General features: G+C 35.7%; 1 protein-coding gene across 2 annotated transcripts in view; it reads left to right on the top strand.

The window, feature by feature from the left end:
* Positions 1 to 223: 223 nt before the first annotated feature.
* The window catches only part of EPHA6 (EPH receptor A6), a 406,991-nt gene continuing 382,851 nt past the window's right edge, over positions 224 to 24,363 (top strand). For both annotated transcript variants that reach the window (XM_063305542.1, XM_063305541.1), the window contains exon 1: positions 224 to 887. In XM_063305542.1, coding sequence (XP_063161612.1) covers positions 242 to 887 — 646 coding nt within the window. In that variant the 5' untranslated portion in view covers positions 224 to 241. The remainder of the gene's footprint in view (positions 888 to 24,363) is intronic.

Raw genomic sequence — 24,363 nt, 5'->3', positions numbered from 1 at the left:
TGAGGAAATACTGTCTACAAATAAAATAACCATTTGAAAATGACAATAACATGATTCTTAATATCTACTTCTGGCAATTTCAGCTTTGTCACAGTTCTATAATTTAAGATCAGTTATCATATCAACAATATTATGCTCTTTTGAATTAATGTAGATAATACATGCCTACATTTTTTGTTTATTAATATGAATATTTTTTTCATGGAATGTATTTTCTTTTTAGTGGGATGCTATAACAGAAATGGATGAATATAATCGTCCCATCCACACATACCAGGTATGCAATGTTATGGAACCCAACCAAAACAACTGGCTTCGTACAAATTGGATCTCACGTGATGCAGCCCAGAAAATATATGTGGAAATGAAATTTACACTGAGGGACTGCAACAGCATTCCATGGGTGCTGGGGACATGCAAAGAAACATTCAACCTTTACTATCTGGAATCAGATGAATCCCATGGAATTAAATTCAAGCCAAACCAGTACAGTAAAATTGATACTATTGCAGCTGATGAGAGTTTTACTCAGATGGATTTGGGAGATCGCATCCTTAAACTAAATACAGAAGTTCGTGAGGTGGGACCAATAAACAGAAAAGGATTTTTTCTTGCTTTTCAAGATATTGGCGCATGCATTGCTTTGGTTTCTGTCCGTGTTTACTACAAAAAGTGTCCTTTCACTGTTCGGAACTTGGCTATGTTTCCTGACACCATTCCAAGGGTTGATTCTTCTTCTTTAGTGGAAGTACGAGGTTCCTGTGTAAAGAGTGCTGAAGAACGGGACACTCCAAAGTTATATTGTGGAGCTGATGGAGATTGGCTAGTGCCTCTAGGACGATGCATATGCAGTGTTGGCTATGAAGAAGTGGATGGTTCGTGCCATGGTAAGATAATTGTTTTAATTATATTCCAAGGCAAATTTTGTGCTATGCTGAACCATATGGGTTGAGTCCAGCTTTTAACTGAATTTCTATTTTAATAGAGAATGCATTAAGCTCATTATTCATTTAACTGTTGGGTGTTGCACAGATATTGAAAACAAGTTTGCCATCAGTAAAGAATGATGAAAGGTTCATTTACAGAAAAAAAAATGCTTATGCATAAGAAAATATGGGTAGAACATATTTTTCTTAAGAAGAGTAAACAATATCTTGAATGTATAACAAGCAGTTAGGAATACAGTATAAGTTGGTATAGGCTATGTTCTTCCGATATGTACTGGCTTTGTTGGCCTGGCATTTTGCTAGCTAGAGTTCCAAAACATTTGAAGGGTGATTGCAGAAGTTTATTTAATTTCAAAGGAATACGGAAATGAGAAGCACTAGGCTATGCAGTAAGTACTGCACATTGGAAAAAGCATATATTTATGAGAAAAAGATCGAAACATTTTACTTGGATAATGATGTCAAATAGACAAATAGATGTCACATGAAAGTTATTTGCCACAAAAAAGGACAGTCAGTTTTTGCTCTGTAGAATTTATCTAATCACAGTGATTAGAATCATGGACAAAGATGTGTTCTTTGCGAAACAGTATGATTGTTAATTCTGTCAGTGAAAAAATATATATTGCCAATATATTGATAGAAAGAATAATGTCTCCTGATAATAGAGTAAAAGCAATTTATTTCATTACATGTACCAAAATATTTGTATGTAATTGTATTAAGATTCTTTTTTTTAACAACACGGAAATCATATTTTTATCCTGTGATTATGAGGAATTTTCACTGAGCTGAATTTACACTGGTGATTGGATATATTAAGAAAACTATTATGTTTGGATACTTGTTTTGATCAAAAAGCAGAGAAGTTGCATGGAAAAGCTGCAATGTATGATGCACCTATCATAATTTAAGATGCAGTTAATTGCAGATTTTCCTATTGAACAACTTATTCAAGCATATTTTGATTCCTACTCTTCATCTTATAGAATTTACTGATAGTTGGCCTTTGATCAAATAAATCTTTATATGTTGTTATTTATATTTAAATCATTCAAGATGAATATTCTTAACAGGATATTTACATAAAAATAAACTCATTAAAAATTCTGTGACATCCCTGTTAAACCTTCTTCAAATAAAAGCAACAGAACAAAGGGCATAATATGGTTTCCAAATAAAATTAAATTATATGGTTTACATTGCCTCCAACCTTTTGCCCCAAATAACTGTCTCATTATGACTCAATGTACAAAGATATTGCATAATTCATGAGCTTATATGGCTTTCACCTATTTAGTAAGGCTACTATGAAGTTAAAAAGCTCTGAAATTAATGTAATACTTAAATAAATTACTAATGGTGTTCAGTTATTATGCAAGTACTTTAATCTAAATATGCAAAATATTGATTACAATGTAACTCCTATCTGGGCAGCTTAGCAAGATTTTTTTAACAGCTTAGACATTTGATAACCAGTGAACTGTGTCCAAAATGTAGTCATAAGCTTTTTAAGTATGTGCAGGATAGAATCATTCTGTGAATGTTTCCTATTATTTCTTATGAGGCTCTATATTAGCTTTCTCTCTCTCTCCCTATGTTTGTCTGTGTCTCTCTCTCTTTGACTGTGTATTTGTTCCAAATGAGGATCATTTCTGCTGCTGAACAAGCAGTGCCTAGGTGGAAGCATAATGAACTGCAAGAGTATTTAAAAGCATGTTTATTTAAGTATTTTTATTTGTTTAAGGAGTGGAAAATTAATGTTTCAACAGACTGTGTTTTCAGATCGCTGCTTTATTACTTCCCCAGTTTGTCACTGCAGGAGTATTATTTTCCCAGTTTGACACTGTAGGAATAAGTGACTTTATAAATTTTCATACATCTGTTCATTTTTGAATTATTATCTTAGCACTGTGCTGCATACACTGTGTTTTTAAATTCCATACTGTAAACTTGTGTCCATGCATGTGTGAATAATTCTAAGGAAAGCTGCAGAATTAAGAGCTTTAAAATTGATCTTCTGTCCACAAACTATACTATAAAACTTAACTGTAACAGGCAGCAGCAAAAAATCTTCTGGTTCAATTGTCATACTGTTTGTAAGCAATCAATTGCTGTGCTAGATGACAGTCTGGAAATTCAGTCTGCAAGCTATAAAAATATGCAGCAAAAGAATATGAGCACTGCTAGGTCAGTAGTCAGTAGTCAGTAGAATTTACCTTGTCATCTTGTTTTCTCTATATCTCTGTATACATGGGTAAAACAGATAAATCCAGAGAAACGGTCTGCTTTTCACTAGCCCCTATATGAATCAGTGTGATGATTCTCCATTAATCTTAAGAGATGCCTCATCAAATTATTAATTTAGAATTTCCTTCTCTTAATGCCACATTGTATCATAGATAAAAGGGAAATTATCCTCTGTTTAGTTCCTTTTACTCCACAAAGTAGCTAAAATTTAGCTAAACATTTCTTTAACCCTTTTGCAGGTCCACCAGTAACATGTCATACCTTTCATTTGAAGAATGCATCCTATGATCCATACTAATTAATGCAGTAAATGAACAGTATCTGAATTAAATCTTCTCTTGAGAAAGCAGAAACCATTTGACACTTGGTTTGCATTACCAAGATACTAGTGTTAATATTACAATGTGTGAAACTAAATTAGGTTAATCATCTCCCCATCTTTCTCTCTCTCTTCACTCCCCCCCATGAATTTGCCTTCCTAATTTTCCTTCCCAGAACCTATCACCTGAAACAGTATAGTATTATGTAATGAATTAGGAGCAACCTGTTTAGTGACTTCAAACAAATACCAAGCTGAGGACCCGCTGCTGAAATATTGAGATCTTGAGACTGCAGTACTGTGATCATAGTCAGAACTCACCTGAACACACTGTTCAGGGTAGAATGTGTGTATGTATAAGAACAATTAACTTCCCTCCTTTCCCGAATGTTGTTAAGTAATTCTTATGACAAAAAAACATATTTAAGCCAAGCTCAACTCTTGGTGACCCATATTATTTTTCTGAGAACAATTCAGTGCCATCACTGGGACTTTTATTCAGTTTCCCAGTCTATCTTCAACTTATATTTCCTGGTGGTTGTAAAGTCTTTATAAAATTAATGATCATTAAAGGCCTAAGCAATATATATCACCTCAAGGTATGAGACATCTTGTCATCTTGTTTTGGTGTGGCAAAGTAGCTCTTGTGCCTGAAGCAGGACGAAAATGAGCCACCAACAACAATATTTCTTGATTCAGTGTTGCCACAAAAAATAGTTCTTTCCTTGAGAACCTAGTTTCTGGAATTATTGTTTAGTGGAGGGTGGAAATTGTCATACTTTTTATTTTATTAAATTAATTTATTTAAAACCTATATATGCTAAATAAACTATACTGCTAAAGAAAAAGCTGTTGGAGTCCTTAACCATTGAGCTCCATTCAGTGGTTCTTATTCTACCCTAGCAGCAAAGTGGGAATAGCCATAACCAGTTTATTTGTCACCATTGCTGTACCTCTCCAGTAAAACTGAACTTCTCTAGTGGAGGACTTTTCTACTTAAACAGCACTCCACTTTCCTTAAAGGCCTGATCTTCCAAGCCTCTGGTTCTATTTAGTAGGTAATTTTTTGAGGAGCTAAGTTTCCCCAATGAAGGAGTTCAGTTCAGCTCTTCTTACATCGCAGAATGTAGTTATCATGAAAGGGGTACGTCAATGAACTAGTCCATGTACTTGTTCTTGTCTAATGGTAATGCTTTGGAGGAAGAAGAAAGGACAAATGTAAAGTTAAATATAATATATTAATATTTAATAGAGAAATGTCTTTAACATGAAAATAGACATTTTCAAAATTAATATCTTAACTTTCAAAAATAGCTTTAATATACAAGTAAAATATTTGTTCTTGGTTTTGGACAAAAGAAGAATGGAGGGAATTCATTACACTCCTGATCAACATACCAAACTTATAAGATACTATATTCCTTTTATCATTATACTTCCGAAATATAGATAGTAACTGGATAACAAAAATTGAAATCATTGGCTTTCCAGTAAATATACAAATATATTTATGTCATGAACAGTTATACTGATCTCTTTATCTGCTCTGCCAAAGTTCTCAAACAACTTTTGTGCTAGAAGTGCCATGGTTCTCAACAACAGCTTGATTGTTACAAGGGAACATCAGGGTATTTTTCTGTAGCCAAATTTCTTAAAATTGTTCCTTATATTTAATACTAGACGAAACCAACTATTCAATGACAGTTTGATTTTTAATAAATTAAGACGTGCATGACAAAATATTCAAGATATTTATCTTTAAAAAGACCTTGTATAGAGTAACTGCTGGGACGTGATAACAATGCACAAAAGTTGCTATGTGATGATATTGGTAGAACACTATATACTAGGTCTGTGCAATCTTGATTCTAAAATGGTGCTTTGAACCCACAGGGGCACAAACACTTGTCTGCAACTCTGTGCAGTCCTAGGAAAAGACCTGGCTGCATTAAGGGGTTGAATACAAGTGAAACATTCCCATAGCCATATGCTGTTTGGAATCAAATAAGAACTTCACAGCCCTAGTATATATTAGCAAAAATATATAGAGCTTTCAGTCCTTAATTTCTTTCTCTTTCTCTTTCTCCTTCTTTTGCATTTCTCCCTAAGAAGGATGCAAGATCAATCAACAGCTCAGTTTCTAAGAAAAGTTAAAACTCTCTCCATTTAAAATATTTCTGCAGCACCAGCTTAATTAGAGTTGCTGAATCCCTATGAACTGAAACATATTTCAGATCATTTATATTTTCCTCAAACTGCTTCAAAAGCAAATTGTAGTTCCTACTCATCATTTGAACTTAGCTATAAGAAAGAAAATGATTAGGTTAAGGACTATTTTATGCATCAGGCAAATGATATGAGTGCAGTCTCACAAGTCTTTTCTTTTCCTTTCTTTTTTTGTAAAATGATGTATATACAGAGTAAATGCAGCATCTAAGAGCAGCTCATCAGTCCTGGAAACATTTGCTTCCCTGAAATTTTGGACCTCTAAGTGACTTAAAAGAATCCCTAATTTGAATTTTTTTAATGCAGTATTTGGGTAATTTAGGAATTTAGGTGATCAGCTTCTGTATTACTTTTAAAGTCACAGCTTCATTTGAATAATTTATGTATCAGGTTTTTCAAACTATTTGCATTAGACTAATTGTGTTGCGGTTAGCCAAAGGCTACTAACCTTTGCAAGGAAGGGGCTCCATTATGATGGTTTATCTATGTGCTTCAGGAGTTTTCCAGTGATACAAAAAGCAGTTCTATCACAAGCCTTGTTATCCTCTGGAATAAGGAGGTGCCAAGTGGTCTATACTGGATTACCCCCAAGCAGTCTCTCTCCTGCTGCAGATCCCAGGGTGCCTATAGTTTAAGGAGAAATGCTGAGAGCTTAAGTGGCAGAACTGATGTCCCTTGCAATGATGGAGGAAGATGAGGAATGAATACGACCAGCACAGATACAAACCCATGTTAGAGTCTACCCCTTAGCAATGAGGATGGTAAAATGTCAGTAGTTCTCCAACTGGATTGCTTAAGCAGAAAGACATCCAAGAGCATCATTAAGATAACCTGTATCCTTTGGTGGAAGGATCAGACAGAAGAGTTTCTCTCTTCAGGCCACTGTAACAGGTTTGCAAGACAATTTTTGATAAAATGATTGGTGTTCACTCAGAACTGAACTCTGTATTAGCAGAATTTAAATAAATGACTAGCATAACATCTTGCAAAGTCATATGAGATTACTTTGAGGTGGTACATTCTGAAGAAGTGGTCAGGGCTGTTTGCTATGTCCAGGTATTGCAGGCTGACTCCATTCCCCCTTCCTAGGTGCCTTCGGTATTTGGAGTCAGATGAAATGTTGGATTCAGCAGCTGGCTAATGCCTCTTATCCTTTGAAGCAGGCAGTGGTACTCCCTTACCTGGTAATTCAGCAGTACTAGATAACATCTTTCCAGTCTCCAATCTTCCTTTTTAAGGGAAAGTGTTTGGACAACAATTGCAAAGCATCCTAGATAAAGCAGATTATCCTGACCTCCTTCAGTCAGAGATCAGACTTGGCTGTGGGACAGAGATTGCATTGATCTCCCTTGTGATGACCTCTCTTGGACTTTGACAGTGGGGATGACAGGTGACTTTTAGTCCCATTAGATCTCTCCACTCCTTCCTGAGCTAGTGATTTCAGGCAGTCTTGAATATTCAAGCCCTTACTTACTTCAAACTGAAATTATATTTTACACACAGTAACTAAAACACACAATTTGTAATTATTTAAGTATCAATCAAAATCAATAGCTTTAACTTTGCCTTTATTAGTGGTAAATCAGAGTAAACAAATATAATTAACTTTTTCCTAGTGAACGACTTTGAGGATGCAGAGTATATGTCTGCATTTATGCTCTCTGCCAGTTCAAGAGCCTATAAGTTTCATACATAGAGAAGAGGCAGAATAATCAAGTTGGTTATTGTTATTCTGAGTTATTGTTTTTGTAAGCTGGAGGAAAACAGCCTTTTTTAAAAATCCCTGAACTCTAGATGTAAACTTATACTGATATACTCATCATAACAAATACATTCAGATCTTTTATTTATTTATTTATTTATTAGGCAGATTTTGAATGCTTTGCCCATCTTCTGAAAAAAAAATATCCAGAAAATAATTCTGGAGAAATTGAAAGTTTGCACACTCATTCTCCCATTCTTGTAAGATTTAATAAAAGTATTTCCAAACTATGGATTTCAGAAGTTTTTTTTTTTAATTCTTTAACATAGCTACAATTCTTCTTAAAGTTATATAAAAACATTTACTAGGTAGTATCATTAATTATATATCAAAGACATATATGCAAATTTTGAATCTCAAATTACTTTTGTATTGGTAGCATTGATGTTGCCCTTATAGTATCCTTTATTGCAATATTGCATATTTAATTTCTGTTTTTGCTACCCTGATTGTCCTACAGGTGAAGGTATTCTCCACAATGTCTATATATATTAATCCTTTTTGCATTTTTCTACAATATTACAAGTCTGATATTCATTTGTGTGCATAAACTACAATCCTTATATGAGACATGTATATCTCACTCTAAAGCATGAACGATTCCCAAAGTAGCATATATATTAATAAAATTAAAATTCCAGTTGAAGTCAATGTAATTCAAACATTTTAAAATATGGATGTGCTTTGCTTATAGAGTGTGCAACCTGTTCAACTTATGTGAGGACTGCATCTGTGCCTGACAATTATAAGAAAGCTAATATTGTTATAAAATACAAAGATGAATGCAAATATCACCAGGGAGTTATTTTGCTGATAAAAAAATACTATCAAAAGCTGTTATGTAGTATTCTGTTTCAAAACATCTAAGATGTAACAATAAGCAACGTTTGGGTAAATAAAAAAACAAAACTTGGATCTATGTAGATGAGATTTTTGTTCTTTAACAGATTTTTGAAAAACATATGAAAGTGAAAACAACATTTAAGTAAGTTTATTGATTTAGAGAAAACATATGATAAAGTAATAGGTTTGACTTTTGAAAAGTTTCCTCCTACTATGAAATTGAAGGTTGGTTGCTTAAGAGCAGTACATGATAGAAGGAAAGCATGCATGAGGATAAATGGAATACTTAGTGAATGGATCAGAATTAAGCAAGGTGTAATGCAAGGATGTGTAATATCTCTTTGGTTGTTTAATATATTAATGGATAAATGTATAAAAGGAGCCAGTTTGGTCTAGTGGTTAAGGCAACGGGCTAGAAACCAGGAGATTGTGAGTTCTAGTCCCGCTTTAGGCATGAAAGCCGGCTGGGTGACTTTGGGCCAGTCACTGTCTCTCAGCCCAACTGACCTCACAGGGTTGTTGTTGTGGATAAAATAGGAGGAGGAAGGAGTATTAGGTATGTTCACCGCCTTAAGTTATTTATAAAAATAATAAAGGCAGGATATAAAATAAATAAAATAAGGAATAAGGAATGCTCGTGGTAACATTAGAGATGCATTGGTTGGAGACTGGTATGTAAATACCTGTTTTTATGCAGATGATGTGTTGTTGGCTATGAATCCAAGTTATTTGCAGTGAATGTTAGATAGATTGTATGATGGAACAATAGATATGAATTTTATATTAATATATCAAAGTCCAAAATTATTGTGTTAAACAGGGAATGAATCATTGCATATAATATATAATTTATAAAAAATAGAGCAAGTAGATGAATGTGCATGATTTGGTAGAATGTTCATTAAAGATGAGAAAAATGGATGGAGAATTTTTAAGACATGCAAGTGCTGGTAGAATGGTAGCTGGTAATAAGTGCTCTGTTGAAGGAAGGAATGTTTGTTGAAAGTAGCAAAATGACCGTGTATAACAAAGTGCTTCTGCCTCTTAGTTATATGAAAGTGACAGATGGATATGTCAAAAGAAATGTGAAAGTAATCTGATTGCAGTCAGATGGGTTATTTAAGAAGTGTGTTTGGTTAAACAAGATATAGGATTTATTACTATTATTAATAGTTTAATCTCTGTTTAGGGCAAATTGGTAGAAATGGTAATCAAAGACAAAGCAGCACATTAAGATGAACTTTTCTAGAGATGTTAGTAATAGTTCCTGCAGAAATAAATTCTGTCTCACCAAACTGTCTGGGTTTTATTGAGATATTGACAGGCTCATGCAAGGAAATAACCTGTATTCTTGTACACTTGGATTTTTCAGAAAGTGACCAAGTTTATCCAAGGTTCTTAAGTAAACCTATGGGATAAGAGGGCCTGTCCTTTTTTGGATTGTTAATGAGCATTGAAAATCAAAAGCAATACTTGGGGATTTTTCTCAGTGAAAAAGTGCTTTTAAACTTTTTCATAAATAATCTGGATTTAACAGTGAGCTGGCCAAGTTTTCAAATGACACTAAATTATTCAGGGTAGTAAAAATCAAAAGTGATTGTAGAGGGCTTCCAAAATATCTTTTTAAGTTGAGTGAATGGTCAACCAAAGGGAAAATGTGGCTTAATTTAAATGAGTATAAAGTGAGGTATACAGAGGCAAAAAATCCTAACTTCACATATACACTGATAGGGACAGAACAGTCTGTAACTAACCAGGGAAAACATCTTTGGGCTATGAAGGATAGATCAATAAAGGCAGCAACTGTGAAATTCTCATTAGGAAAGAGAATGAAAATAAAGCTGCCAACACTGTAATGTCCTTAGACAAATCTATGGTGCATCCACATCTGGAGTATTTTGTACAGTTGTGGTTGTCACATTTGAAAAAGGATATGATAAAAACCTAAAGTGCAAAAGCAGGAGCTTGAAAATCTTCCTTGTGAAAAAATGCAAGAATGTTTGGGACTTTAATTTGGAAGAAGGGTGGTGGCACATGATCAAAGAGAAAATATTATTAATGATATGAAAAAAGTGGGTAAGAAAACATGTACGGCCCTGTCAGTTATTTGGGTAAATACTGTATGTGTAGCAGTTTTGCTTTGGTTTTGCCTCCTAACATAGTTCTTTTTTAATATTTAATGGGTGAGGTTTTTTATTGCTTTTAATGCTTATAAGCCACCCAGAAATGAGTGGTGACTGTAAAAATCTACTAAATAAAATAAATAAAAATAAATTATGCTCATTCTGCTTATCTAAATTTGAATAGAATGTTGGATCTTAAGAACTAATATAGTAACAGTATCTATACCATAATGCCATCTCATCAATTTCCTGGAAGGATCTTTCCCTGTTTTTCAAACTTTGGTAGGATCCTTTCTCTTAAGATTTTCAAGACATCATATATGCTGGAATTCCCAAAGTCAAGCTCAGTTTGTTTCATTGTATCTATATTTTGGTAATCCAAAATAATATTTATTCATTAAAAAAAACAAAACACTGATTAGTGCTGAACTAAAGACTTTCCCAACAGATCCATTCTTAACACTAAGATGGGGCAGTTTGAAGGCTAACATTTTCTAATTAGGGGAGTTCAGTCCAGTCAATACATTTTATTCAATGAATCACAAGCTAAGTGGAGATCCAATGCAATAATGCTCATGAAGGAAAAAAAAATAGGTGGACCACATGGATTTCAAGGCAAAACATGCAGTTACAGGGAGGAACATTCAGTATCACTTGAACATTCAGTAACTCTCTTCTGATTGCACTATTTCTGAAATAACTCAAGTTGTATCTGCCACAGTTAATTAAAAAGTAGTAACTAGGAAATGCTGCCTTATCTTACAAGCAATCAGTTGAGCCTTCCAATAACATGATTATGCTGATCACACAACCAGATAAGCATAGTTGCCATGAATTATACATTACATAAGAGTAAGATTTTAATAGTAAATTAGATCATTAGTTAAACAGGCCTCTATTAGTATAATGGGTTCCATTGCCTACAACAGGGCATCCAGTTTTTCTTACAGTTAAACATCCTTGCTCAGCAAAGGGTCAAACAACATGCTGTTTGTTTACTTGTTACTTTTTTGATCACACAATAACCAAGTGAATGAAATAAAATATTAATTAAAGATAATCTTTCTCAATGGATTTTATTAAAGAGACATCCTTAATGAGTTCCTGAGTGAGTAATTGTGCTTTATCAACTGAACAGATAGCCAGAGGTCCTTAGATATCCTAATGTTGATCAGGCATATGAAAAAAAAAAAGGTTGGATGTTGATAGTTCTAAGAGAATTAAGTTGTGCTACTTCTTGAGAGTTAGAGACTTTTAAACAATTGATATTGTATCTTTCATGCTATTTGGTAATTATGAGTCTTTCAAAAGAGTTGTTCAAGCAAGCATATTAGATCTATGTTACACAGAAGAGGATGTTGTCTCTTCTGTCAAAATAAAATACACTGCATATGAACCCCTTAAAAAAAGTTATAAGTTCCTAATTTTCTTTAGCAGCAAAACTACATCAAATCTATCTCTGCTCTTTCTGATTGCAAAATCAGTAGATAAGAATCCTCATTATAAATAGAAAGCTACCTCATTTCCTTCTTCTTCCTTCCTTCCTTCCCTTTCTTTCCTTTCTTTCCAGTCCTTTGATTTTGATTTGTCTGTCCTTGTAAGGAGGTAGAAAAGCAGCCAATCATTATATATGCAGCAATGAAAACCATTACTGAAAATAGATAGCACACACATACACTGTATGTATGTATGTATGTATGCATGTATGTATACAAGCTAATATGGATCAATTCATATAAAACTTTCTGGAATTATTTTTTTAGTGCCTTTGTAAACATTATTAGTGCAATTGTATAAAAAGGCTTACTCAGCAGAAGACTGTCAGTCATGACTTTGTTAGATAAAACTCTATTGAAGACAACAGTAAAGCCACACTGTTGATTTGTTTTCTGCAGTCAAAGGCCTTTATACAGATCTATGTTTCAGAGCTGAAACTCTTAACTTTTTCTTCCTACCTTTCCAAATTAGCATATTCTTGGTAATTTGCTTGATGATCCAACCTCAGCTCACACATGTTTATGTAACAATTCTCTCTCTAGCCTGGGAACTGCTGGTTGCCATCTGACCAGATTCAGTTTTTACTGATTTACTAATATTTTTTTTCTCATACTGATCAGATGAAATCAGCAGAAGAAATAATAGTTATTTATGTTCCATAGGAAATGCTAAGGCTAAGTCTGCTGAGGAATGTTTTTATTTATTAAATTTATATGATCACCAACTCACTCACAGTGACTCTGGGCAGTTTACAGAAATAAAACCCCATATACAAAATCCTCTAAACCCCCACCCCCTGGCAACGACAATATTCAAACAAATGACTTGATGGGCTCCATATCAACCTGGGATCCCCAGGCCCACTGGCAAAACCATGTCTTCAGGGCCTTTTGGAAGAGTACTAAGGTGGGTGCCAGTCTTATCTCTGCAGGGATGATGTTCCACAGGGAAGGAGCCACCACAGAGAAGTCCCTTCTTCTCAGTCTCACTAGATGGACCTCCTTAATGGGGAAGACCTGTAACATACCCTGTGTGAGGTTTAAGTCTTACCCTAACTCTGAAAATGAAACTTATCTTGAGCCAGAAGGGGAAAACGAATTATCAGGAGGGAATTGGGGAAATAGAAACCAGGTGTGACTCAGATGAGCAGGAAAAATCAGAGATGCTGATTGGACAAACTTTGGAGGGAGGTTTGAATCCTCCAATCAGTGCTCAAGAGAGAAGAGCAGAGAAGCGCATGAAGCAAAAGGTAGCCCAACTGGCTGCAGAGGAAAAATGGCATGGAAAGCATTGCTTAAAAAGGCACATGCTCCAAGAGCAAGCTTCCAGAGACAACCAATCCTTCAAGCTCACAACATCTGCAGAAGAGTCCTTAGCAGAGTTGGGAGCCTCTCCTGTAGCCAACGCAGAATCAGAGCCAGATCCTCCTGCTGTCGCAGACCTGCTTCCTTCACAAACCACTCTAGTCATGCCTAGTCTTTCCATTCCAGCCAAGCACAGTCTCGCTTCCAGTTCCAAGCCTCGTCTCACTTTTCCAGCCAAGTTCAGCCTTGCCTCCAAATTCGAGCCTTGTCTTGTCACTCCAGCCAAGTCCAGTCTTGCTTCCAGTTTTAAGCCTTGTCTTGCAGATACAGTCAAGTCTAGCCTTGCATCCAGTTCCAAGTCTTGCCTTGCCATTCCAGCTGAGTCCTGCCTTGTCTCCAGACCTGTTTTTATTTTAAGGTCTAATCTCAGAAACTCACAGCACAAGCCATGATGAATGTGCAAAGTTCTTTATTAGGTCTTTACCTCTGACTGTCAAAGCCACAACTGGGTCCATGTCCTCCTGCCTCCCTCCTTTGTCTTCCTGCCTTTTCTTTGTCCCACCCCTCTGTGTTGACAGCTTGTGTGATGGTGGCCTCTGTGTCTTTCAGTTGTGAATGGGGTTACTGCCATCTGCTCTCTTCTTATCCCTTGCCCCTTCATTGCTTGTAGTCTCTCCTCTATCCTTCCTTCCCTTTGATGTGTAAGGTTAGAGCACCCAGGTGCAATTAACCATTGCCCCTGGGTTCTCCATCCTTACAAGACCCAAGCCTCACCTTGATGCTCCAGCCTCCTGCCTTGTCTCCAGATCTGAGCCTTGCCTTGATGCCCCAGTCAAGCCTTGTCTAGCCTCCATTGTCACCCTAGTCTAGCTTCTATACCCAGTCCAAGAATTGTGCCTCAAGCCTCCTCCTTGCCACATGCTCCAGCTACACTGGGTCTTGCTGCCTCATTGAGAGGATTAGCTGAATTCTGCCTTGCTGTTTTGCCACGACCTCCTTCTACTTCTGAATCAGCAGCCTTGCCTGCCTGGGTGGACTTCATTGAACTGCACCGCCTAATCTATTCTAAGGACTTTCACTGTTGTAAATAGTTATTTGTAAATAAAGAATTTAATAGTAATTCTGCCTGGCTGTCTCATAGACTGAACAGGACACACTGCCTCCCCAATCTGGTGGGTTCAATAGATGTAACCTGGAAAAGGCAGTCCTTCAAATAACCTGGACCTAAACCATGTAGGGCTTTCAATGTGATAACCAGCACCTTGAATTGGACCCAGAAGCAAATCAGCAACCAATGCAGCTCCCGCAAGAGAGGTGACACATGTGCAAATCTAGACTTGCACTAAACCATGCAGGCTACCATATTTTGAACCAACTGAAGCTTCTGGATACTTTTCAAGGGAAGTCCAATGTAGAGCATGTTGCGGTAGTCAAGATGGGAGGTGACTAGGAATTGGGTGACTCAGGCTTGGCTCTAGCTGTTAACAGTACAAGGAAGGTGGTCCACTGGGATCCAGGGGAGTCCAGGGGGAGTCCAGGGTGTATCAGGGGAGAGTCCAGGGTGTATCAGGGGAGAGTCCAGGGAATTCCAAACATCTGTAAAGTTTGCCCACCTTCCCTCCTCCATCTTCTTTCTTGTCTGCCCCCTCTCTGATCTCTCTCTCTGCCAATTCTCTACCAATTCTTCAGCCTCTCATTCCTCGTTCTTCATTCCTCATTCCAACCTCTCATCCCAACCTTCCTATCAATGCAATCCTCCACTTTGACAGACCAGTCACAATGTTCAAAATCCTTCTAAAAAAGTCCTTCTACAAAATCTCTCTGGAGCACCATCAACAAACATCCACTCACACTACCACCATCTTAGTGTCTTTCAGTGTTGCTTTTTGAAATGTGACTTCGTACACAAAGGAAATCCCACTCACATAATTATGTACATGTTGAAAGAGTTCATAAGAAATTATATTCCTCACATGAGAACAAACACTTTTTATCAAATTTCACTTATGTTCCTATATAAGAGAATATAATGCCTAAATTTGTATGATTCTGAAATTTTATTTATCTTAATAAGGTTGCTCTCTCAAACAAATATGAAACTGATATAATCCAAAAAGTAAATGTTCCTCGGAGATAAAAAGTATATATTTCACACTTACATTATGTAGTTTGCATTCACCAGGATACATTTTCTGAGTAAAAAATAAATTATGTAAAATAACTTTCTACCTACTAGGGAAACATCTAACAGAGCTGAAGAACTTGAAATGTCTTTTTTAAAACAAGTTTTACTTCAAAGGGATAATGATCAAAGTATGCATAAATTCCCAAAGGACATGAAAATATAAGCACAGAAGGATTTTAGTCTAAAATGCCAACAATGAATATATTTGGAATTTGCTTATTAAATAATAGTTGCTATGAATGAAAAATGTATTAATTTTGCTATGACTTGTATTCCTACATGTTAAATATTTCAGAATTGATCATATAACCATTAATTGACCAGATGAAAATTAATTCTAGTTAAAATGATGCATAGTCCAATAACATTCCAAATATCTTCGGTCAGAAAAGGTATGACTATATGATGAATTCTACTGGGGGTCAAAATTTCACATCCCCTTTTTGCTTCCTGAGGTAGTAGTTTCTGAATCCATGAAAATTTAATTTTTTGTAAATGTTGGCACTCTTAAATATATTTTACAGAAGTTTGAATGTTAAGCTATTAATTTTAATTCATTTTGTGCTTCAGTCTGGAAGTGTGCATAAATGTTAAAAGACTTTCAGTCATAACAAAATTTTATATTGGATCAGTTGTCTTGGAAAAGAGGCCGTTTGGTTTGCTGGACTAAGTTTTGCATAGGATTTGGAGCATTTTCTGTATGCCATGAAGCTTTAGAGGTTGATGAAAATGTCCTATTATTTTTGGTAAAGAAGTTCCTGATTTAACAGTGTTCGGTGAGCATACAGTATCTGCTGAAGGTAGACAATTCCAGAAGAACTTTTTATCAGGCAATATACACTGTTGGTTATTAGCACTATGCCTTGAGTTGTGACCTAAATTCATATTCTTTAAATATTTATGCACACCAACTTGTTGAATGATATCCATGTGAGTTGTTTCCATAATTAGAGAAGTGCTCTATTGTCTAGAAAATATGTGATATTTCAAAACATGGATTAGCACGTGATCTCTGCTGTTATGCAAATCTGAATGAAATTATTATCAAATATATGTATATTCACATTGATCAAGCCACATATCTTGTTACTAAACATAAAAAATTAAAATTAGTTTTTGGAACTGAATTATTTTTAAAAAATAGTTTTAAATTTTATTTCAAGCTACATCAAGTAACTACATTAACATTAATCCAAGATACATATAAAGAAAAAAAAGGGAGAAAATACAAAAAAAAGATCTACTACAATGTGAATAAAAAGACAGATACTATATATGTGAATAGGATATATAAAAAGAGTATACCAAATTATAATTTATTGCTATTAAGGTAAACCATAAAATCCAACCAAATTTGATAAAATTGTGGCTCATGCTTCTGAAGTCTTATTACTTTATCTGATTTTTTTTTTCTAATGTGGCAATTGTGGAGGACTTGCTAATCCACAACTTTTTTATATTATTATTATTTTATATTATTTTTATATTATTTAGAGTTTTCCAACATTGCACAATTATTGTTTGGGCTGCTAAAATTAAATAGATAATCAGTTCTTTATTTTTAAGCTTATGGTTTGGTCCTGTAAATAAATGCTGTAAGTCTAACTCAGAAGAGCACTCAATTCCTTGTTTAGTGATAATACTTATCTCTCCAACATTTTTTTGCCAAAGGATATAACTTTATCACATGACTACCACAAATTAAAAAATGACCCTTTTTGACAACCTCTCCAGCATTTGGAAGAATAATTTTGATATATGTGAGCCAATCTAACAGGAGTCCAATGCCAATGATGTATAATCTTCAACTGCAGTTCTTGCACTGAAGCTGAAGTGAATCCACCCAGTTTCCATAACTGCTGCCAATTTGTCTCCTGTATGGGATTACCGAGATCAGTATCCCAATCTTCCTTTAATCCATATAGTGCATCTCCTATTTCTGATCGCAGTAATAACCTATAAATTTTTGAGATTGTTCCTTTTGGCTGTTAAATAATGAAATATTAAATTCTCAAAATTACTATAAGGTTGTATTGCAGAAGGTCTAATATTGTTGATACCAAACAAATTTTGGAACTGAATTATAATGAGGAATGTACTAAGGAGATATGAGCAAGCAATGTGACCTTAATAATTTCCCATTAGTGTGTGTTATTGATTTTATACACATGTAGTAGCTGTTATACCTGAACTCCCTGTGCATAAAAATGTGCTGAGTTTAAATGACTGGTGCATGAACCAACCTGTCACAAGTCTTTAGAGATCTGTTTTAAACAGCTAATGTACCAGCCACCTGACATTTGCATGTATATGTATTGTACTGACATTTTAAAATTGCTACTTATCTTGCAAAGTGCCAAAATTTAAAGAAGCCTGTACAAGTTTCCAATACAATCTTTATATAAGGCTATTTAAATGTGTATAGCACTTCTGAAGCCAGACTTCCTTATTCATGTTCTATAGGAATGGGTGTCATTAATGCTATAGTACTAGATCAAAGAGTACCAAAATACATCTGGGTTCAAATATTACATGATCTTGAGTAGTATGCTATTTTTTTGTTTCATTCGTTCACTTCACAGAGGGAAATGATAACAAGATCCAAAAGTGCCCTCTTATATGAGGAAAGAATATTTTTACTAGATTGTTACTAAATTCACCATATCCAGCCTGTTGCTAAAAGATTGTACAGCTTCTTTCTCATCTGGAAATAAATGAACTTCAGTGAATATAATCTATAACCATTTTTCCAGTTAAACCTTTCTACCTTCTAGTTCAGGTGACTATAAAAACATAAAGCTGGATAGTTCCAGGAAACAAAAAGAGGAGGAAGATGAAGAAAGTTTCTTCCAGTTTCAAACTGGCAACCTATATGTTAGGCAACATCATAGTCACTGTGGTATTTCTTTTTATTTCAAAAATGTACATAGTGCTGGTACATTTTAACATGCTCAGAATGTTTGATGCAAGCTGTTGCCAGGATGTTTATTTTCTATATAAACAATGAAATCCTACTATTCCTTGTAAAACAACGATTTGCTACTTTGCCTTATTATGCAACTGATTTTACCAGAGACTTTTTCAAACAAAGCTATAGCCCAGATCTTACCATGCTATCTATCCATTGAGATATTATATAGATATTTCCATTGTTCAGCAATAACTATTTTGGCTGCTAAAAGTAGAAACTTAATTAGTTTTTTACTTTGCATTTTTTTATTCTGGCAATCGAATATATGTAGCAATATTAACTGGGAGAAACTTTGGTTATAAGATAGGCCTCAATTAGTGCAGTTAATGAATCCCGTGAAATGGTCACATTATTCAAATTCACACTATTCAAAATGTTATTTCCGTGGAAAATAGAGTAATTGGTTCCAGCTCGATGGAAATAGGCAATGAAAAATTTTAAACATAATTTTTATATGTTTATTAATGAAATATAACAGTAAATGATTAAAAGAATATACTTACAACTTAACTTTATTTTTAACAAAGTCATAGGGTAGTTATGGAAAGCACAATTTAAAAAAAGTTCTAAATATCATTCCTATCTTTCTATCTTCTAGATAGATAGATCTCATAAATATTTAAAATAAATAAATCAGATGAACAAAGGACAAGATGGAGGATAAACCCATATCCAAAATTCACCTGCTATCTCATGTATTCTGCTGCAGTTCTTCAAAATGAGCATCTTATTTTTTGAGCTTTCCTTGAACAGACCTTTCCTTTTCTCCATTTTGCACACACGATGATTAGCATCTAAAATCTCAACAGCAACTTTGCGTGCACTAACCTCAACTTACATTAACTGATTAATGGCTCACATTAAACATGATCTGGTATCAATTTATAGTTTGCATGAAATTGAGTATTGCACTATTCAAACTCACACTAATCATGACCTATGTCATGAGTACTGATGGCGAGCAGGAGGGGGCCCCCATCCAGGGTGGAAAATGCATGCGTAGTACTGAGGAATTAAGCAGCCATTCAAAGAGACACAGATCAGGCCTGCCTTGACTTTTGGGGTTTATCTGTCTGGGTTTTCCCACACTTCTTCAGTTTGTTAGGATTCTGTTCTATGTAGCAGTAATAAACACTAGAGACCTACTTCTCGTCTCAGCGTGATTTCTGACTGTTAGGACAACCTCCATGTATATGACATTTCATTAAACACCTTCAAAAATCTGATTGTTGTTGTTTATTTGTTCAGTCACTTCTGACTCTTTGTGACTTCATGGACCAGCCCACGCTAGAGCTTGCTCTCGGTGGTCAACACCCCCAGCTCCCCCAGGGACGAGTCCGTCACCTCTAGAATATCATCCATCCACCTTGCCCTTGGTCGGCCCCTCTTCCTTTTGCCCTCCACTCTCCCTAGCATCAGCATCTTCTCCAGGGTGTCCTGTCTTCTCGTTATGTGGCCAAAGTATTTCAGTTTTGCCTTGAATATCATTCCCTCAAGTGAGCAGTCTGGCTTTATTTCCTGGAGGATGGACTGGTTTGATCTTCTTGCAGTCCAAAGCACTCTCAGAATTTTCCTCCAATACCACAGTTCAAAAGCATCTATCTTCCTTCTCTCAGCCTTCCTTATGGCCCAGCTCTCACAGCCATATGTTACTACGGGGAACACCATTGCTTTAACTATGAGGATTTGTTGTCAGTGTGATGTCTCTGCTCTTAACTATTTTATTGAGATTTGTCATTGCTCTTCTCCCAAGGATTAAATGTCTTCTGATTTCCTGACTACAGTCAGCATCTGCAGTAATCTTTGCACCTAGAAATACAAAGTCTTTCACTGCCTCTACGTTTTCTCCCTCTATTTGCCAGTTATCAATCAAGCTGGTTGCCATAATCTTGGTTTTTCTGAGGTTTAGCTGCAAGCCAGCTTTTGCACTTTCTTCTTTCACCTTCATCATAAGGCTCCTCAGTTCCTCTTCGCTTTCAGCCATCAAAGTGGTATCATCTGCATATCTGAGATTCTTAATGTTTCTTCCAGTGATTTTAACTCCAGCCTTGGATTCCACATCGCATAATGTGTTCTGTGAACAAGATGAATAGGTAGGGTGAGAGTATACAACCCTGCCATACTCCTTTCCCAGTCTTAAACCAGTCCATTGTTCTGTGGTCTGTTCTTACTGTTGCTACTTGGTCATTTTCTTCTCCGTTATAACCTATTTTTTACCTTTGCATTTAAAGATTGAAAATGTGTATAAAGTGCAACAGCTCCCTCAGGAAAGCACTCCAGTAGCAGTCAGGATTCAGTTATTCACCATGTGTCTGCACTTAGAAATGTTTATCTCCCATAGGAAGTAATGGCTTTCTCTTCTGAAGGAATGTCTGCTGGTCAGTGTGTTTTTAATTCTCTCAGAACAGTAATTTGCATATCAAAGGGCTGGCATGAGTAAACATATTCATGGTTCCATCTGTGATATCATTCCCCCACTGAAACCTAAAATAAGAACAGACTATGAGTGAAGAAATGCTTGTCCTTCAAGTCCATGTTGTTTTTCTTTAGTATTTTACAGTGAGCTCTGGCATGTTGCATTTATTCTAAAAGCCCTGCAGCTGCCTCTCTCCAGTCAAAACATATTTAAATGAAACAAGGAATGTGAGGAAAAATATTTCCTGTCAAAATTTTAAAGAACTCCTTTGCAGTTTTCAGGGTTTAACAGAACAGTTCCTCAACTGATTTTCAGCACCTTTAAAAGTTAAGTTTATTTATTTTATTGGTAGGAACAATTTTAATGATTAAAAAAAGGAAGGAACTTTGGGTTTTCCAAATGATCCAACTGATGCAAATGATCAGTTAACATTTCTTATAGAGCTCTTAAAGAATTCTTCTCATTTTATTAACAAAACAATCAAATGCATATTCATGCAGAAATAAGTCACACTGTGTCTTCTGGAATTTAGTCCATAGTAGATGCATTTAGGACTGAAGCCCAAGATCGTGCAATTGACAAATTCTGTAATCACCAAAAGCAAAAGGAGGGCTTTGGGTTTTTGTCAATTGTAGCACCAGGTTTATATGTACTTCTCAATATGTCCTGGCTTGCTGGAATAGAAAGTGAGTCTTTTTCCTTTTTTTTTTTTTGTCCCCCCTTCATTTTTTGTACAGTTGAGTGTATTGCAGTAGATTTCCATGAGGATTTACTTCACAGAAAAAAATAATTCATTTACTTTGGAGAGGTTAAAGAGTTATCCACCAAGAGTTGTTGGGAGTCAGGTGGCATATAATTTTATAAGTTATTATTCAGTATTATTATTTCTCTGAAAGAAACAGTCTGGCTTCTGCTCATTCACAAGAGCACATTTGGTGAAACATGGCCATTTCTGTTTTGGCTGCTGGAGAGAACAAATCCTCATCCAGCAGCCAAAGTCCCTCCCTTCTACTTCCCCTTCCCCTTCCCCTCCCCCTTCCCTGATAGAAATAGCAACTTCATGAAATGTATTCCATGAGGTTACTATTCCAACCAATCTCTGGACTGACAGAGGGGCTCTTCAAACAGCACTTGCATCAAGACAGCAAGTAGATGCCCACAGATTTACTTGTTCCTTTAAACTTCATACCCCAATGCAAGCATTTCCTAAAGGAAGAAGGAAAGCCTGCTGATTTTAAAGGGAGAAAATCCCCACCCATTCCCACCTTTCTTGTCCCCCATAAAATTCAGCACTTGCATAAGGAACCACTAAATTCTAAGGAGAATCTCAGAAGGTTGCTTCTCTTTAGCTCACATGAACCAATCATTGCACAGAAAGTAATACAGTATGTGTTATCTTTTATGCAAGCAACAACTTTACCAGCCTGTCTGCAGATGCATGATACAAGGACTGCTGTCAGGGCATAGTTTTAGGATATGACATACTTTCCTCCCATCACAGGGGCAGGAGGAAAACATTGCTTGATTCTCTGAATTTTATATCTTTAAATCAACATAAAAGTAGAAAACAGGTTTTCAGTGATGCAAATGTCACAACATACAAATCAATTTTCAAACCCTGCAAGCTTTACCAGTATCTCTTCTGTATTCCCATGTATTCAACATCAGTTTCTTCTCAAATTCGTGATACTTTTTAAGACTGAGGTCAACTTTTATAAGACTGCAGAAAAAAGCAAGAGAAAAATCACTTATGGTTACACTTAGGATATAGCCATACTAAGGAGTTTGGAACTTTCTAAGCTCACAAATCATCAGAATCCATGGGAGGACGACACATTGTATTTTATGACCTTATTGCTGTCTAGCAGCACAACTCCAGAAGGAGACCAGATGTCACTGGCTTGGATCCCATTAAACTGTTCAGTAGTGGCTGTAGACAGCACAACAAAGGATTAATGATGCTTCAAGTATTAGTTCCTAATTTTATGTCTTCTAAGATATCTATTTTTTTTTTCCCTTGGATGCCCTCTACAGTCATTGACTTGCTTAGCCTCTTCAATCACAATTGCATGGAATGAGCACCATGCAACAAACTCTTTTTCTGAAGCAGATTTCCACCACAGCAGATAACTCCTTCATTCTTCTTTGGTGAACAAAGGGCATTATTTTTATACATGCTTCAAATAACCACCAACAAATGGATAAGAGGAATAAAAGCTTTCTCTCCCATCTTGATTTATATTTCTAAACATATTTTAATTTGTAAAAACATTGGCATTTTTGTCCATAAACATATTTTGGCTCTATACTAGGCAAGAGGAAGGCCTCAGATAGGGGTTTTCTGTACCTGTGGATATGTGCTGGTGTGGTGGTGTGTATGTGCTGGTGTGCTGGTGTGCTGGTGTATGTGTTGGTGTGCCTAACTTTGCCACATACTTGATCATACCCGTGGAAGTTTGAAGAATAAGTAGCTGAAAATGTACTTGTTAACCCAGACTTCTGCGTCTGAACATCTACTATATCTTATTGTTATTATTGTCCTGTTGTTATGATAGAACTTTATACTGTTGTGGTGTGATGGTTTCATTATTTGTTTACTGTTCTCAGTACTTCATTTATTAAAACAAGTCTATACTCCCTCTTACTTCAAATTTCTTAAAATGGTTAACAGTGCAACTGCTTTAAAGTAATTAAAACAATATTTTATTACATAAAAACTTTATAAAAACTTATAACATGAATAGAGTAACAAAGCAATAACAAAGAAATGCCACTATTAAAAATGCAGCTGTTTTTTTTATCAGCAAATAGTACGATCTCTCTCATGATTTGATTGTGGATTGTGGATGGGAGGGCTCAGTTTACTTAATGTGTAAACTGAGACAGGGAGAGAGTAATATTTGATAGCCAGAGCAGGTTAGTACACAGTAGTACTATTATTAAGGCTGGGAAAATAAACAAGTCTCTGCCTGGTACTAAAGAGATAATTGAGGATGGTACAGTCATCCCTCACTGGAGTGGGCATTCCAGAGTCAGAAGAGCAACTACTGAAAAGGTCCATCCTGGGTAGCCTCTCACCATGACAAACCTGGGAGAGAACCAAGAATAAACCCTCTGAAGTATTTTGTAATAACTAAATTTTCTGCCATTTTCAAAGGAAGTTCCAAGTATAATGCTTTGCAGTAATCTAAGTGAAGAATAGCCAGGCTACCAATACAAAGCTATCTCAATACAAGTGGCACCATGGCTGGTGCAACAGCCTAAGCTGAGGAATAAGCAATTTGCTGATTAAGCAAATTCATTCCCTCACTTGGACCTGATACATGAGCATTGGGCCATGGGCAAGTTGAGAAAAGATCCATAGTTGTTATAGCAGCCATGAAGTTCTAAACAACCCCAACTAGGACAGTTTTGGCATAGATATTTAAGTCCCACAGAACTAACATTCTAAGAGTTCTTAAGTAAATCCAGGAACATCCCTTCCAGCTCCAAAAGGTAGGCAGTTGGGCAGTGGGGTAGT

This window comes from Candoia aspera, chromosome 5 (assembly GCF_035149785.1).
Source record: "Candoia aspera isolate rCanAsp1 chromosome 5, rCanAsp1.hap2, whole genome shotgun sequence".
Taxonomy (NCBI): domain Eukaryota; kingdom Metazoa; phylum Chordata; class Lepidosauria; order Squamata; family Boidae; genus Candoia; species Candoia aspera.
Note: the sequence above shows the minus strand (reverse complement) of the source record. Positions and strands in the feature narration are given on the sequence as shown.